The sequence below is a fragment of the Cavia porcellus genome, unplaced genomic scaffold (genome assembly GCF_034190915.1).
Source record: "Cavia porcellus strain 051 isolate PalLab524CR breed Dunkin Hartley unplaced genomic scaffold, mCavPor4.1 scaffold_1, whole genome shotgun sequence".
Lineage (NCBI taxonomy): Eukaryota > Metazoa > Chordata > Mammalia > Rodentia > Caviidae > Cavia > Cavia porcellus.
Window position 1 is genome coordinate 73,868,441 of NW_026947484.1, and position 14,363 is coordinate 73,882,803.

A 14,363-nucleotide genomic window follows, 5' to 3' on the forward strand; every position below is an offset into this window, starting at 1 on the left:
AAAAACAAAACAGCAAAAACAAAGAAAGAAAAAAAAGAAATGCTGGTAGATGTCATCACTCCACACAACTAGTGGTATTACCTGGAAGATCGTTGAGAAGGTTTACGGCACAGTAATAAAAATAATAATACCTAGCATTTATTGAATAAGTGCCTTTTTAATGGTGTTATAAACATGGCATAATTCAATCTTCAAGCTCTGCTGCATGAAGTGCTATTATTCCATTTTAGAGATGACAAAACTGAGTCCCTGTTCAGTTCTCTAGCTTGTGCACATGCCGAACAGTCAGCAGCAGAGCCAGGTTTGGAGCTCTGAGCTCAGACCTGTCAGCAGCTTCAGTCACAACAGGGCACAGCATCCCCTGGGAGGAGGTGTCCTGCTGAATGAGCACACCTGAATGGCCAGGTGGTCAAGGCAGCACACAGCAATACTTAAAAGGTTACAACACTGCCTAAGGATGCACCATCGCTGCTTGAAATCCTCCAAAGACTGCCAGATTTAGCAAATAAACACACAGGCCGGGGTGGTCACATTTGGTCAGATACAAAGTGACCGATTATCTAATCTAAGTCCAGTTGTCCCTCTGTCACCGCATGGGAGCTGTACCAGGGTGCCCCCAAATACCAAAGCCCATGGATGCTCAAGTCCCTCGTGTACAGCGGTCCAGCAGCATGACCTAGGCACACCCTCCTGTGCACCGCAGGTCACCTGGGGATTGCACACGCTCCTGACATGGTGGAAATGGTGTGAAAGTCGTAGTTATGCCATTTCTTTGAGGGGATAATGGCCAGAAGATACCTGCGTCCATTCAGATCGGATGCCATTTCTTCTCTGAATATTTTCAATCACAGTTGGTAGAATCCAAGGGTGCAGGTCTCACGGGTACGGAGGGCAGAGCGTACCCACAAGCACTGTGTGGGGCATAGAATGCAAAATTCACCTTTAATGGGGCGTCCTGTATTTTAGCTAGCATTCCTGCTCCAGAAAGACAACAGACCAGCATCTATTTCATTTGACTCTTATCTCAAGCCCACAAGTCTTTTCCCTGAGGTCCTCTTCTTCCCAAACCACTCCTAGCTTTTTTCTTTAAACCAGGTTTTGGAAAACTAACAAAGTCCAGCCCACATCCACCTCTGTACCATCTTCGAGCTAAGCATAGCAATTTTTTTGTTTTTTTTTTAATTATTGAAATAATCAAAAGAAGGACCTTCTATGACTTATTAAAATTATAGGAAAAAATTTAATTTCTGGAGTCTCTGAATAAAGTTTTATTGAAACATAGCCAAGCTTACTGGTTTACATAAAATCTCTGCCAGGGCTGGGATGTAGCTCAGTGGCAGAGAACTTGTCTAGCATGTACGAGGCCTGGCTTCCAGCCCCAGTAATGGAAAGAAGAAAAAAAAAACTCTAAAAAATCAAAACAAGGGCTGGGGATTTAGCTGAGAGGCATAAGCACCTGCCTTGCAAGCAGGCAGTAGTGAGTTCAATCCCTGGTACCGATTTAAAAAAAATCAAAACAAGACAAATCCATGGCTACTTTCACTGTACTGCATTTTAAACAGACGGGAGCAACCTATAAAGTCCAGTGAGCCTAAAGTGCTTCTATCTGTCCCTTCACAGACAAAGTCAGCCAAGTGCTTATTTTGAGACACTTTCTCATTGATTATGGGAAATAAAGAGGTCACAGTGAGGAAGCGTCCAGGTGTTTGTCCAGTGGGTAAACTGGCCCCTTTTTCTGCCGGCTGCAAAACCACCTCCTTCGGTGAGGTTTGGGCCCGCAGAGCGGCTTCCCTAGGAAGCAGGCACCATCACCCTCACATGATCCTGGTGAAATAGGACTCTGACTCCTGCCTGCGCCTGTGCTGAGCAAAGCCTGGTCAGCTGAGCAGCTAGAATAAGGGGCCCCGTCACCAACTGCCCTCTACCAGCTAGAACCCTCCTGCCCTGCTGGCCAGGGCCCCTGACTGGCAAAACTGTTTGATTCTTCTTTATTGTTTTCAGAGACACGGGCCCTCAAACACACTGTACCACTTGGTCAGGGATGTCAAAAAGGTAAGAAACCTCTGGCCCCCGGCCGGAGGCCCGGCTTGCTGCTCGCCCTGGGTAGACAGCGCATGTGTTGCATGAGCTGCGGAGCCACCCGGTCCCCGCCAGCACCCTGCGCAGAGCCAGTGGAGCAAGCGTGCGAGCGTCCGTCTGTCCGTCTGTCTGTCCGCCTTCTAACTCTGACACCTCTGCTTCCAATGCAGCTGTGGCTTTCCCTCCCGTCGCCAGGGTTTTGATGCTTTCGTTGGACACAGTGCACTTGGATGGCGCCGCTTAGGCTCCCCGCCCTCCCCCTCTGTGTGGGTTTATGCCCTGCACCGGCTGGGGCGCCTTGTCCACCCAGTGCATTCACCCCAGGAGCAGAGTCTCCCAGAGTGCTGGGAAGCAGCCCCCAAAGACTCCGAGAAACCGGTCTGAGGCACACACCTGCACGCCAGGCTCCTAACGCTTATTTCTCCAGAATATATTTTCACACCCAGCATCTCACTAGATTAAAACACAAAGCTTTGCAACTGTCTGAGTTTCACAGATGAGGAAGCTGAAACGCCAGGCGGTGAGGACTGTTAGGTGGCAGTGAGGCGTGAGGACTCGAGCTCAGCTCTTTAATAGCAGGATCGGAGCGGTATGAGTTAGACTGATTAGGTGCACAGCACGGTTCATCTTAGCTTATTCACTTTTCACAGATTCTGGGAGCAGAATTGTGTCACTACCTCTAAGTCAGCAGGGTTTCTATTTCAAGAGAAGAAGAATGAGGTGTGGGAGGTCATGGTTTATCTTAGCCAACGGTTTTCTCTCCTGCCCCTCAAGTCTCTTTCAAGAGTAGCTTGGGTACTGAACTGCATAGGACTTCAGATATACACAGACACAGACACACACACACACACACACAGTATCAGCAGTTGGTAACAAGTCTTCAGTGAAGTCTACAGGATGTACTTAGAGAAAGTTACCAAGTGGCAAAAAAAAAAAAAAAAAAAAAGTACAAACTGACCTCAGGTATGATATAATAATTTTTGAATTTTTTCTTCAAAAGGTGAAGCAAAGGCCCTGGGGCTGCTTGTAGTTTATCTATTTTAATATGCTGAACTTTTGATAGCAATGTGTAAAGGATATTTTTTTAAAAATATACCCCCTTCCTTTTTTTTTTTTTTTTTTTTTGCCCCTTGCAGATTTTCTTCCATCTCCATGTGACTTTAACAGAGGTGTTTTGTGCTTTGGGGCTTTTTTAATTTTGTTTTTGTTTTTTTGGAGGGTGTTGTCTTGAATTTCTGAAGAGCAAGGAAGCATGGGCTAGGCAAGCTGCACTGCCACCTCAGCCACCACTTCAGCAAGGTCCCATCATCCCTTCCTCTGTCCCTGAAGAGCCACAGTGTCTGCTGGCCCTCCACAAACCCATTTCTCTTTCCTCCAAGCCTTCCAGCTTTGTTTAACCCTGGCTTAAACTCTCTGCAACCTGAACTTGGAGGATTAGCGGAACACAGTCCTTGTGTATTCTTTGCCAAGCCCTTTGCTGCTCACAGGCAACCAAATGTCTTGAGTTTTTCTGAAGTCCTAAAGCAGCTCCCCCGCCACCCGCTGGCCTGGCCAGCTGGCCGTGTCTGTCTGGGTTGGGCCGCCTGGCTGGGCCTCAGCCTGGGTCCCAGCTGCGAGCCAGCCCAAGCCTCCAGCGGGTCCCCCAGCCAGGCCCACGTGCTCTCCCCAGCAGGAGAATCTCGCCAGATTTTCAAGGGGATTTTTGCAGATAGAGTTCCTGGAGTACAAATGATCAAAAGCCCTTATTAGCATCTCTGTCCCATAGGAATCTGCTTCATGAGACCATTTTCCCTTCTCTGAAATCCCCTGAGCGGCCTCTCCACTGGCTCACATCAGCTGTTTTATTGGGAGCCACGTAAAGCATCTTCAGGGCGGGCTTCTTCCTCTGTTTTTAAAAGTTTCTTAGCTAAAAATATACCTCGCACATAAATGGACTAAGGAGAAATGACAGGGCGGCTAAGAACGCGGAAGGAAAGGGTGTTAACTAAGAGGACAATTTTTTTTGCTGAGGTCCAAATACTGGTGCAGAAAGACAGTGACATTACTTACTAATTCAGTAATAAAGAAAGAAGAAAATGGACCAGGCCTTGGAGAAATTTACTGTTTTACTGGGGGAAAGAGAGTGCGGTCCCTGGGAGAAGCTGGGGCCAGGGCCTCGGACTCCAGCTGTCTCTGCGATAGAGCTGCGGGTGGGGCGATTCGGGGAGCAGGGAGGATTCGCCTGTAGTCACAGCAGCCCGAAGCACCCGCACTGCAGTTTGTGTCACATGAATGAAGCCAGCCTGAAAATCCAGCTTTTGTTTTGTATTTCTTAAAGCAAATGGGAGCGAAACTGTGCAACTTTTTCAAATGGTTCCAGGGGTCTTCTGGCCATTAAATCAATAAGTTTTTCAGAGCCCCTGAAAACTGGGTTTACAGAGCTAAGAAAATCTCGGAAACGTTAAAGCATTCACACATAGGGAACACCCTCAGGAAGGCATGCCACCTTCCTTACAGTTGTAGGGAACTGCATATATACACCGAATCTGTGAAAAAGTAGCCAGTAAATTATAAACTCTGGTACAAGGTGCTGTTTGTGACTTAGAAACCCAGATCCAGACCTTAAGTTTACTAATGTGTCTGCAAAAGTAAACGTAAATACTTCCTTTGAGCCCAGGGAGGGCAGTCAGGGCTTCTCTGAACATCATAATCTCAAATCCACCAATATGAGCTCCCCAGGACCCGCAGAGCTGCACTGAGAGAGCGGCTCCCGAGCTAGTCTGGAGAGCTCACATTGTTTATATCAAGGGAGCAAAGTCACAAAGGGCTTCTGTTCAGTATCAGTCAGAAATTTGAACTGATGTAAGCCGGTCCAACCCCTGCAGCTGTTTCCTCGCGTAGATCCATTGACTGTACCGTGCTGTCACATTAACCGGGGCGGCCCGAGTCTGCCTGCTTTCTGTGAACCGCCACCTGCTCTTTAGCAGCTGTCTGCTCCGTTTGTGCCTCTGTATGTTTGAAAGTAGTGGTTTTCCTAAAATTAAATGTGCTAACACTTCAGACTCCCTGGCCTGCACTACCCCTCCCCCACCGAAGACAGGTGCTATTTGAGTACTATGGAGAAGCAGTGGTGAAATTAGGGATAATTTAAAATTCGTCTACATAGGCGCTAAGACCCAGAGCTTTGTAGCATGCTAGAGAGAGTGGGGGTAAATTAGGTATATCTGACACTTTGGTAGAGGACAATTTCATAAACCCAATCTGCTAAATGCATGCAATCTGCAAAAGCCTTCTCTTCTTTAAAAGCTTGATTGCCCAGCCTCTGGCTTTGTTAATCTACCACCCGCTAGGCTATCAACTCCTTCTCCACCAAGCCCCACCTGGTGACCGAGTGGCCACCCCGGCTGACTCTTAATATAAAAATGTAGTTCTGGGACAGTGTTTTCTGCACTCTCCCTTCTCACACATCAAAAGGAAACAACTTTGTTCTGAAGGCTTACTGTTTTGTAAAAGTTTCTGAGCAGTAGAACTCTGATAGTAATATCACCGGCTGGTGCCTGAAAAGCAGCTCATTCTGAAGAGCAGATGGGACACGTGGATGGGCACTGCCCTGTATGACAGTAAAGATAGCTCTCACTTTCAGGGCAGTCTGTCAGAGAATAATAAAAGCAGGTTGCAGGTCACCGCACTGTGCCCTTCCCGCAGGCCGAGCCCCTACACGAGGCACTGGAGCCCCATGGCCCAGTGCGTGTGGCTCAACGTGGAGGGGAAATGCAGTCACTGTTCAGGCTTTGCCCATGTAATGACCCAAAGTGTGGGGAGGGTACAGGAGGCAGGCAGAATGAGGGTTCCCCGGCGCCAGTGTTTAACTGCCAAATGGAAAAGTGTCCAAGCAAAGGAAGACTCCTCCTGAAGGCTGGGACATTACCTGCTGGTCTGTGAGGGTCAGGTCACCGTCTCCCGAGGAGATGGGTGCCCTGAACACGCCCCTCCCCCATGCTGCCTTTACCATCTCTTGCTTGCATCACTCTCCTCCACCGTCCTGCTAGCCAAACTCCAGAGGACTGTGGGGTTCAGGAACCCCAGGGGCCTTTCCCAACCAGAGCAGCTGCTGGGCACTGATCACCCAGCAGGAGCTTTGACATGCCAGGACCTCAGGAGTAGCCATGTGCAAATCACTTACCCTCACAACATAAACTTGGGTATGGGAAACAAAGCGATCTGCCCAGACTCATGGGCGAGGCCAGGGGCCAGGGCCCAGGTCACAGCCCCTCTCAGGCCGCTTCCTGCAGCTGTGTCTTTGTCAGTACTGGCCGGGTCCCCTCTGGCTATCAGGGGTCGCCCTAGGAGGGGCAGAGCAAACATCCGCAGGTCACAGCACCGGGCCAGCACCTCAGGGTGCACAATGCTGCACCTGCTTCCTGCTTCCGGGGCCCCCAGGACGCAGCGATTCCAAGAGGCCTTAGCTCTGCCAACAGCATCCCTTTTATGACATGTATGGCTCCCTCCCCCAGAAAAGGTTCCACTCTTCCTATTAAAAACTGGAAAGCTGTTGTCCCTTAATTTCTCTGGTCATGAAAGTTTCTACAAATAGCTGTGATCGGCCTTGCAGGCAGTTGGAACACACCCATTGTGAGCACAGGTTCCTCCTCCCAAGGCTGTGGAGCGCTGTGGGCGCGAGTGAACAGTGCCCTCTGGTGGTCAAATAGAGTCAGGCCGGCTCCTGTGGCCTTCGCTCAAAGCCCTGGAGGACACGGTGGGTAAAGAGGTCCTTCCTCCTGCCAAGATCTGACCACACAAATGGTTCTAAAATAATCAACCTTATAAAAGCGCATGCTAGCACCTTCCTTAGCGGCATGTCCCCTTGATGCCTCTGAATGAATAAAATCATTTTTTAAGAATGCTTTATTTGCTCTTAAATTTTTACTTACTGTGAATTTTACTGTCCTGACAACACCCCCTCTGGTGACAGACAGACACCTCAAAAACATAAATATAGCCATCAGGAATGGATGTATCTTAAGACAAAAATTTTAAGTGAAATAAATCAGATATGCAAGTTTAAATGTCACATGATTTCTCTTAAATGAGCAACCCAAAGTATAAATCCGGCTGGATGTGGTAATGTACACCTGTAATCCCAGCACTGTGGAAGCTGAGGCAGGAAGATCGCTGTGAGTCTGAGGTCAGCTTGGGATCACTGTGAGTTTAAAAGACAGTGAGAACCCTGGAGGTAGATCTTTAGGAGGGAGAGGAGAGAAAAGAAGGGGAAGGTAAAAACGTTAAGATGTGTTATGTACATGTACCAGCTTCCCAGGATTAATGTAGTCATTATGTGCTACAAACATGTACTCACAAAAAAGTTTTAAATAAAAAATATTGCAAGATATTTTTAAAAATGCCATTCAGTATTGGTCATTGGACACTACTGGTATCTTCCTCTTAGAATTTAATGTTCAGCCCTAACTTTCTCAAAACAAAATAAATAGGCATTAGGCTCTTAGCCAGGTCTTACATTTAGAAAAATTTTACATTAAAAGTCGGGGGCTGAGAGCAGTTCAGTGGTAGGCATTTGCCCAGAATGGGCGAGGGTCCTAGGTTTGATCCCCAGCACCCAGCAAACAAAAACGACTAGAAAATAAAAGTAGGCATCAGTTCACAGACTCGCGCTGGCTGGCTTGCGAGAGCATCATGATACATCCTTTGAGGGTTTTCTCTAAAGTGGTACCTGAGCACCACAGACCCGAGGGATCACAGGACTCTGCCCTCTTTGCAGGACAAAGACCCTGCAGAAAGCAGCTGGTTGACAGACTGCAGCAAGGAACGTGAGGTAGCACACACAAGCCAGGCTCTTAACCCCACCTGCCTCTCAGTGCCAAGGAAAACAGGAAGTGTGGGGCCGCCCTGCCAGGCTCCTTACAGGAAGTGAGTGTGGAGGAGGCTTGGCCCAGACAGATCCTGCTTCCTGGATTCTCCTTCTCTACACAGCCTTACCTAACGTCTGGGAAGCCTGGAAGCTACCGAAACTGGGGCCCGGCTGCCCTGCCTGTAGGGATGAGGAAAAGTAGTTATATGAGTAAATATCTTTAAAGTTCAGCTCAATTTCTATGAGAAGTTACTGTCTTAAAACTTAACTATGGGGGCTGGGGATTTAGCTCAGCAGCATAAGCACCTGCCTTGCAAGCAGGCAGTCGTGAGTTCGATCCCTGGTACCAATAAAAAGGAAAAAGACCAAAAAAAAAAAAAAAACTTAACTATGTTTCCTCTTGAAGATTTTTGGCTGTGTTCTGCATACCAAAGTCCAACCACTGATCTTTATTAACTGCCTGAGGATGGCTTAACTTGCTGAATCAATTAGATTCATACAATAATGTTCTAACAAAGGAGATTTTCTGAAATCTGAGAAATTCTGAGCACAGTACAAGGGTAGAAGAGACCCTTTTTCTGCAGGGACAGTTCAGATCTCGGATGGAGCTGGGTCTTACTTCCCTCAGCCCTGGAACACAATAGCCAACACCGCAACTTAAGGAAAAAGGTTTCTTTTGGCTCATGTTTTAGCCCACAATCCTGACTCCAAGGCATCTCTTCCTGGCAGAGGGGTGTGTGGTGGGAGCTGCTCACAGCATAACAGAGAGGAAGCAGACTGAAGGGAAGGGGAACAGAGAGAGAGCAAAACCCTTCCGGGTCATGTCCCACCAATCTGCTTCTTGCAAGCAGAACCCACTACCTATCATTTAGCCACAGCCTGCCTCATCCACCCACCTACCAAAAGTCCTGCCAATGAGTGCATGAGGCTTTGGGGGACATCTAGACATAAACCTAACATTCCACATAAGGAGCATGTCAGGATGAGGGGCTGTGTCTCCAGGCCACTTCCTGTGGGATGCCCTTCACACCGTCCCCACTTGCCCTGTGTCCCAAGCCAAGGGGGGCTGCAGAGCCCAGGGATTGGAGCCTCATGTGTACCCTGGCAGAGCAAGGAAGCATAGGGAACAGCAGTGGGATTGCTTACTTGTGAGCTCGGGCATCTGTAGCTATCCCTTCATGCCCACCCCTGGAACGCCACAGAATTCCATGCATTTCAAGTCAAATTGCTCCAGAGAACTAGGGGTCCCCAACAAGAGGTCAACTAACTGTGGCCACTTAGTTATTCTACTGAGAGCATAATCCTCAAAAGACCACTCTCAGACTTGGTCTTACCACATTGCTTAATTTCACTGTATTACCTTTAAACAACAGTAGAACCATTGTGGGTGCCTACATTAACACACTATTTATAAAAAGTACAACTAATACCAAGATACGAATACAGTTCAGCTGCACCTGTGATCCTGGCACTTGGAAGGCTGGGGCAGGACGCTGAAATGGGAACCAGCCTAGGCAACATATGGAGTTAAAGTCCAGCCTGAGACCTACCTAGAGAGACCCAATAGCACAAAACAGCAAATGTCTAAGCAACCTCTGAGGCTATACACAATAAGCTGCAGTGACCAGTCCTAACCCTAATCCCAAAGCTTCCTAGTTCCTAGCAAGAAACGCTGAAAACCTGCCTTCAGCTCAGCAGTGTCCCGGTGACAGCGGCTCCCACCTGATGCTCTGTGGGTGCAGGTGGTGCTGCCCCGGGCTGCCCCTGCCGCCTGAGGCTGAGCAGCACCGCCGTCTCCCAGGCTCTGCTGTTTATCCAAACTACCTGGAGAAGCTCAGAAAACGCAAGAGGCCCAATAATACGCCAAAGCAGGTCAGGCAGGGTCCAGGACTTGATACGGTCACCACATTCCCCAAGTGATTCCCATACTGCCAAAGTTGGAAAGTGACCAGAACAGATTTGGAGCCTCTTCCATAAAGTGACAGAACCTCACCTAGTGTCCTGCATGGTTCTGTGGTCAGGAGAAGATCACCAAGGCCCTGCACCCCTTTAAACTCTCAGGACCCTGCACCAGGCTCAGAGCCTAGCCGCTGCTGTCTCAGACTGTCCCCCTGCGGGAAGCAACCAGCCAGACATGGACTGCACCCCGAATTTCCTCCCCAGACCCCCCCTCCTCCCTGACCTGACAGAATAGGGGTTTCCCTGAGGTCCTAAGGCACTCCCCTTGGGACTAGGAATAATGAATATTTTTCTATTTTTTTGAAATGATACAGCATGCAGAGGCCTGGGTCTAACCCCCACACAAAAACATAAATAAAAACCAAAAGCTACACCATAACTCTAGGTCTTTAAGAAGTGCTTACACTGAAGGTGGAAAAATCTCCTTAATTCTGGGAAAATATTTCATTAATAAAAATGTTCCTCCCCTTCCTCCTGGCTTCCCTTTAAGGGTTGTTCACATACAGCATCCTTCTGCTGTTCCGAGTCCCTGCCCTAAACAACCCTCTCTTTATAGTTAGTCTTAATAGGGGCTTTGTTTAAGGAAGACCTGAGTTCTGTGTAGCTCCAGGTCTTGGTAATGGGCCTCACTTCTAGGAGGAGTCTTCCTTAGTGAGGGGGGTAGCATCCGGTGACTCCCCAGTCCAGGGGCAGTGACAGGCCTGGGTCAGGGTCAGCAGGGCCCTGGAATGGTAGCCTTTTGCCCTGTCTAGCCATGTATTTCTGTCTGCTACCCTGGTGTTTTTCTCTCCCCAGCTGAAGACTTCAATAACTAGTTTGATTTTCTGTTATTGCCGACGGTTACTGCATCTTCTTATTAACTTATGTCTTCTTTCCAAGCGAGAATATCCAGGTTTCGGTTGGATCTATTTTAAGGTGAATTAATTAACCAGCATAATAATACATTCATATGTTTCTTTTTTCATTATATATATATATAATATTTTACTCTAAAGTAGTTGCAGAACATACGCAATAGAACCCCTAGCAAACCACGCTGTCTCTTGGGTCTGTCTGTCTGTCTCCTTCCTCTCTGCCAGGGGAACCTGCCCCCAGACTACAGGATCAGCCTGATCGATATCGGCCTGGTCATTGAGTACCTGATGGGCGGCGCCTACCGCTGTAACTACACCCGCAAGCGCTTCCGGACACTCTACCACAACCTCTTCGGACCCAAGCGGGTGAGGCTGGGCTGGGGAGTCTCCGGTCACCCCTCCGCTTCTCCTGGCTTCTTCTGTCTGCTCATTTTTTCTTTGCTTTTTTTTTTTTTTTTTTTTTTTTGGTGTGTCTGCAACAGGGAATAACTGCACGGGGGCCCGGTGTACACATACCCTGGGTGGTTCACCCGCTTCCCTCTCTGCCCTCTCCCGGCCTGGTCTTAATGAAATTTAAAATGTGGCAAATAACAGTGTCAGACTTGCAGAGACAGCCTCCTCTGCCCAGCGTCCAAGTCTGAAGAATCACTGTCCTCAGTCTGCCAAGCTTTCTTTCAGGAAAACCAAAAAAAAATTAAAACTGGAACTCTATGAAAGAAGGTGGCTGGAATGCAGTCCCGAGGTTTTCCTGGGCAGGACAGCCACAGGAAGCCAGGCAGCGCTGGAGCTCTGGGGGCTGTGTCCCCGTCCTCCTGAGTTACAGTAATAGCACGTGTACTTGCAGAGGCCTTTACTTTTACTAAGGACCCTACAGTTTTTATTTCTTGTGGCTCTGCGCCATCCGTGCCAGCGTAAAAGGTGTCAGACAGTAACATGTCCTGTGTGGAACTGTAGGCTGAAATCCTGTAATCTCAATCATTTTGTGAGGCTGAGGCAGGAGAACCACTAATCCAGGCCCAGCCTGGGTCACACAGCAAGACAATGTCTCAAATAAGAAAACACACTGGGATGTAGCTTGGTGGAGCACCCCTAGGTTGGATCCCAGTTTGAGGACGGCCCAGTAACATCTTAGGATCGCTATGAACAGAGCTTGGATCTCATGCAGCCCAGAAAGGGTAGGGGTCAGGGAATCTCACAGTAAATCCATGGACAACATTTTAAGAATTGTTTACTCTAGGAACTGGGGTACAGTTCCGTGGCACAAACACCTGCCTGGCAAGCATGAGGTTGTGAGTTCGATCCCCAGTACTAAAAAAAGAATTGTTTTTCTACTTGGAAGTGGGCATGATTTTTCTTTCTTTCTTATTACATTTTTATTATTGTCTTTAATGTTTCTACCTTATTTTTATGGGTTTTTAAATGGATTTGGTTGATTTTTTAAAAATTTTATTTAAGGAGAAAAAAAAGCAGAGAAAGGGTACAAGTTATACAGATTTACAGAAAAAAATAAACAGTAGGAAATCACTAGTTAATGGATTACATATTGTCATCTTAGAAATAATTGTTCAAGTCACAAAATTAAAGCTTGTAAAGTGGACATTCCAACAGTGAGACTGCAAACAGTTCTGTTCAATGATCCAATAAAACTCGTGATATCATTTTCTATCTTATACACTTAAATATACATGCAGTTATATCGTTTAGAGCACTTTCTTTTCCTCTCTTTTGTACAATGACAATTACACATTTTGGGTTTTGTTGCTCCCACAGTTCTTATTACTTTTTTGGAAGGGAGTAGAACCAAATGTGACCTAACAGAACAGAGTCAATCAAATCAAAAGGGTGGACGTAATAGATAATGTAAAAGCATAATACAAGGTGATCAATAATGGTTACCATAATGCCTCCCGCTATCTCTTTATATCATCAGTTATAATAAAATTGAACAAAACAGTAAAGAACAAAACCGACAAAACCAAAACATTGGAGACATTGTCCCCAAGGTCTTCAAAAGTAGATAAAAGTCATCGAGAATGGGTGTCATAATGAATCTCACTATCTTCACAGCTGTTGCCTAAACTTTCGAACCTGGTACTATCAAGCAAAGCAGAATAGGGGGACATCAGTCAAAAACAAGATGGTGAGAGTAATACAGGGCTTTAAATCAAGATAATGGAAAGTCAAAGTGGGTTACTATAATATATCCTGCTATTTTTATTTTTCCCTTAATTAAAAGGATAAAAATAAAAAAGTAAATAATGGAGTGGAGATTGAGATAAAAGAGGGCATAACAGCAAAACAGCGCAGATCAAAACATAACCATTTAAGCAGAATAGTGTTTCACCACAAGATAATCCTGACATAAAAGTAGTTACCATATTGTCTCTTTCCTTGAAATCCTTGAGTACAACTTCGTATACTGTAGCATTAAATATATCAAAACAATGTAAAACCATTTAAGAGAATGACAGCATTACAAGGTATTTAGAATCAACTAACAGAAAATGAACAATGGTTTCTGTATAATCTCCTTGTCTTTAAAAGTTTTTGCTTATACTATCGTACATAATAAAATCCAATAAGATGCAACCTGTTTAGATCAATGGAGACAGAAGAACAAAAGCTTGATGAGACTTCAAAACAAGATGATACTAAATCAATATTACCTATTAAGACATCATTTTCTCCAAAATAGCTGTTCCTATCATCCAATCTTCTCTGCCTCATTTCTGTTGAGCTCTTTTTCTGTCATTAGTTGTCAGTTTGTCTTCTTCATTTTGTTCTCTGCTCCATTCATTGTGGCCTCCCCGCCACTATTTCTGGATTCTTTGTATTTTTCTTTTTTAGAATATCCTGCAATACTCTCTGTAGAGTTCAATTGGTGGTTGCAAATTCCCCCAGTTCCTCTTTATCCTGGAAGCACCTTGTTTTTCCATCAATTTTCAGGGACAGTTGTGCAGGATATCTCATTCTTGGCTGGAGATTATTATCTTTCAAAGCTTGAATTATTTCCCCCCACGCTCTTCGTGATTTAATGGTTTGTGCAGAGAAATCTGCTGTAATTCTGATGGGTGTTCCCTTGTAAGTGGTCTGTTTCTTGTCTCTGACCACTTTTAATATTCTGTTCTTGTATTGAATTTCTGGAATTTTTATTATTATATGCCTGGGTGTTGCTCTGTTTGGGTTGTAGGTGGCTGGGGTCCTGTATGCCTCATACATCTGAGTATCTTTACCTTTTGCTAAATTAGGAAAATTCTCCTGGATTATTTCTGTGAGTAGCTTTTGTAGTTCATTTGTTTGTGTCCCTACTTCTTCTTTTATGTTCTTAATTCTTAAGTTATGGATCCTCTTATCATCTTCTTGTCTTTGTATTATTGCTGTTTGTTTCTTTGTTATTTTTAAGAAGTTTTTCATTTCATTCTCCCATATTACAAATCTGCCCTCCAGTTCAGATAGTCTGTCCTTAGTTTCTTTCAAGCTGTTATGCCAGTTTTCGATAGAGTTTTTAGTTTCCTGGTAGTCCCTTTGAACCTGCTTCACGTATTCTATGCTTTCTCTATTTTTTCCATCAAACAATTCTCCCCTTTTTTTCTGTTCTTCAATTCCACCATCCGTTTTTTCTTGGG

The 14,363-nt window shown here is 46.0% G+C and overlaps 1 protein-coding gene across 41 annotated transcripts in view; it reads left to right on the plus strand.

The window, feature by feature from the left end:
- The window catches only part of Trpm3 (transient receptor potential cation channel subfamily M member 3), a 764,333-nt gene that overhangs the window by 666,721 nt on the left and 83,249 nt on the right, over positions 1-14,363 (plus strand). For 14 of the 41 annotated variants that reach the window (XM_063249926.1, XM_063249879.1, XM_063249838.1 and 11 more), the window contains 2 exons: positions 2,002-2,052; positions 10,963-11,103. In XM_063249926.1, coding sequence (XP_063105996.1) covers positions 2,002-2,052; positions 10,963-11,103 — 192 coding nt within the window. Of the gene's footprint in view, positions 1-2,001; positions 2,053-2,249; positions 3,223-3,297; positions 6,967-10,678; positions 10,799-10,962; positions 11,104-14,363 lie in introns of those variants that run through there. The other 27 variants (XM_063249836.1, XM_063249854.1, XM_063249939.1 and 24 more) reach the window with 5 other exon arrangements.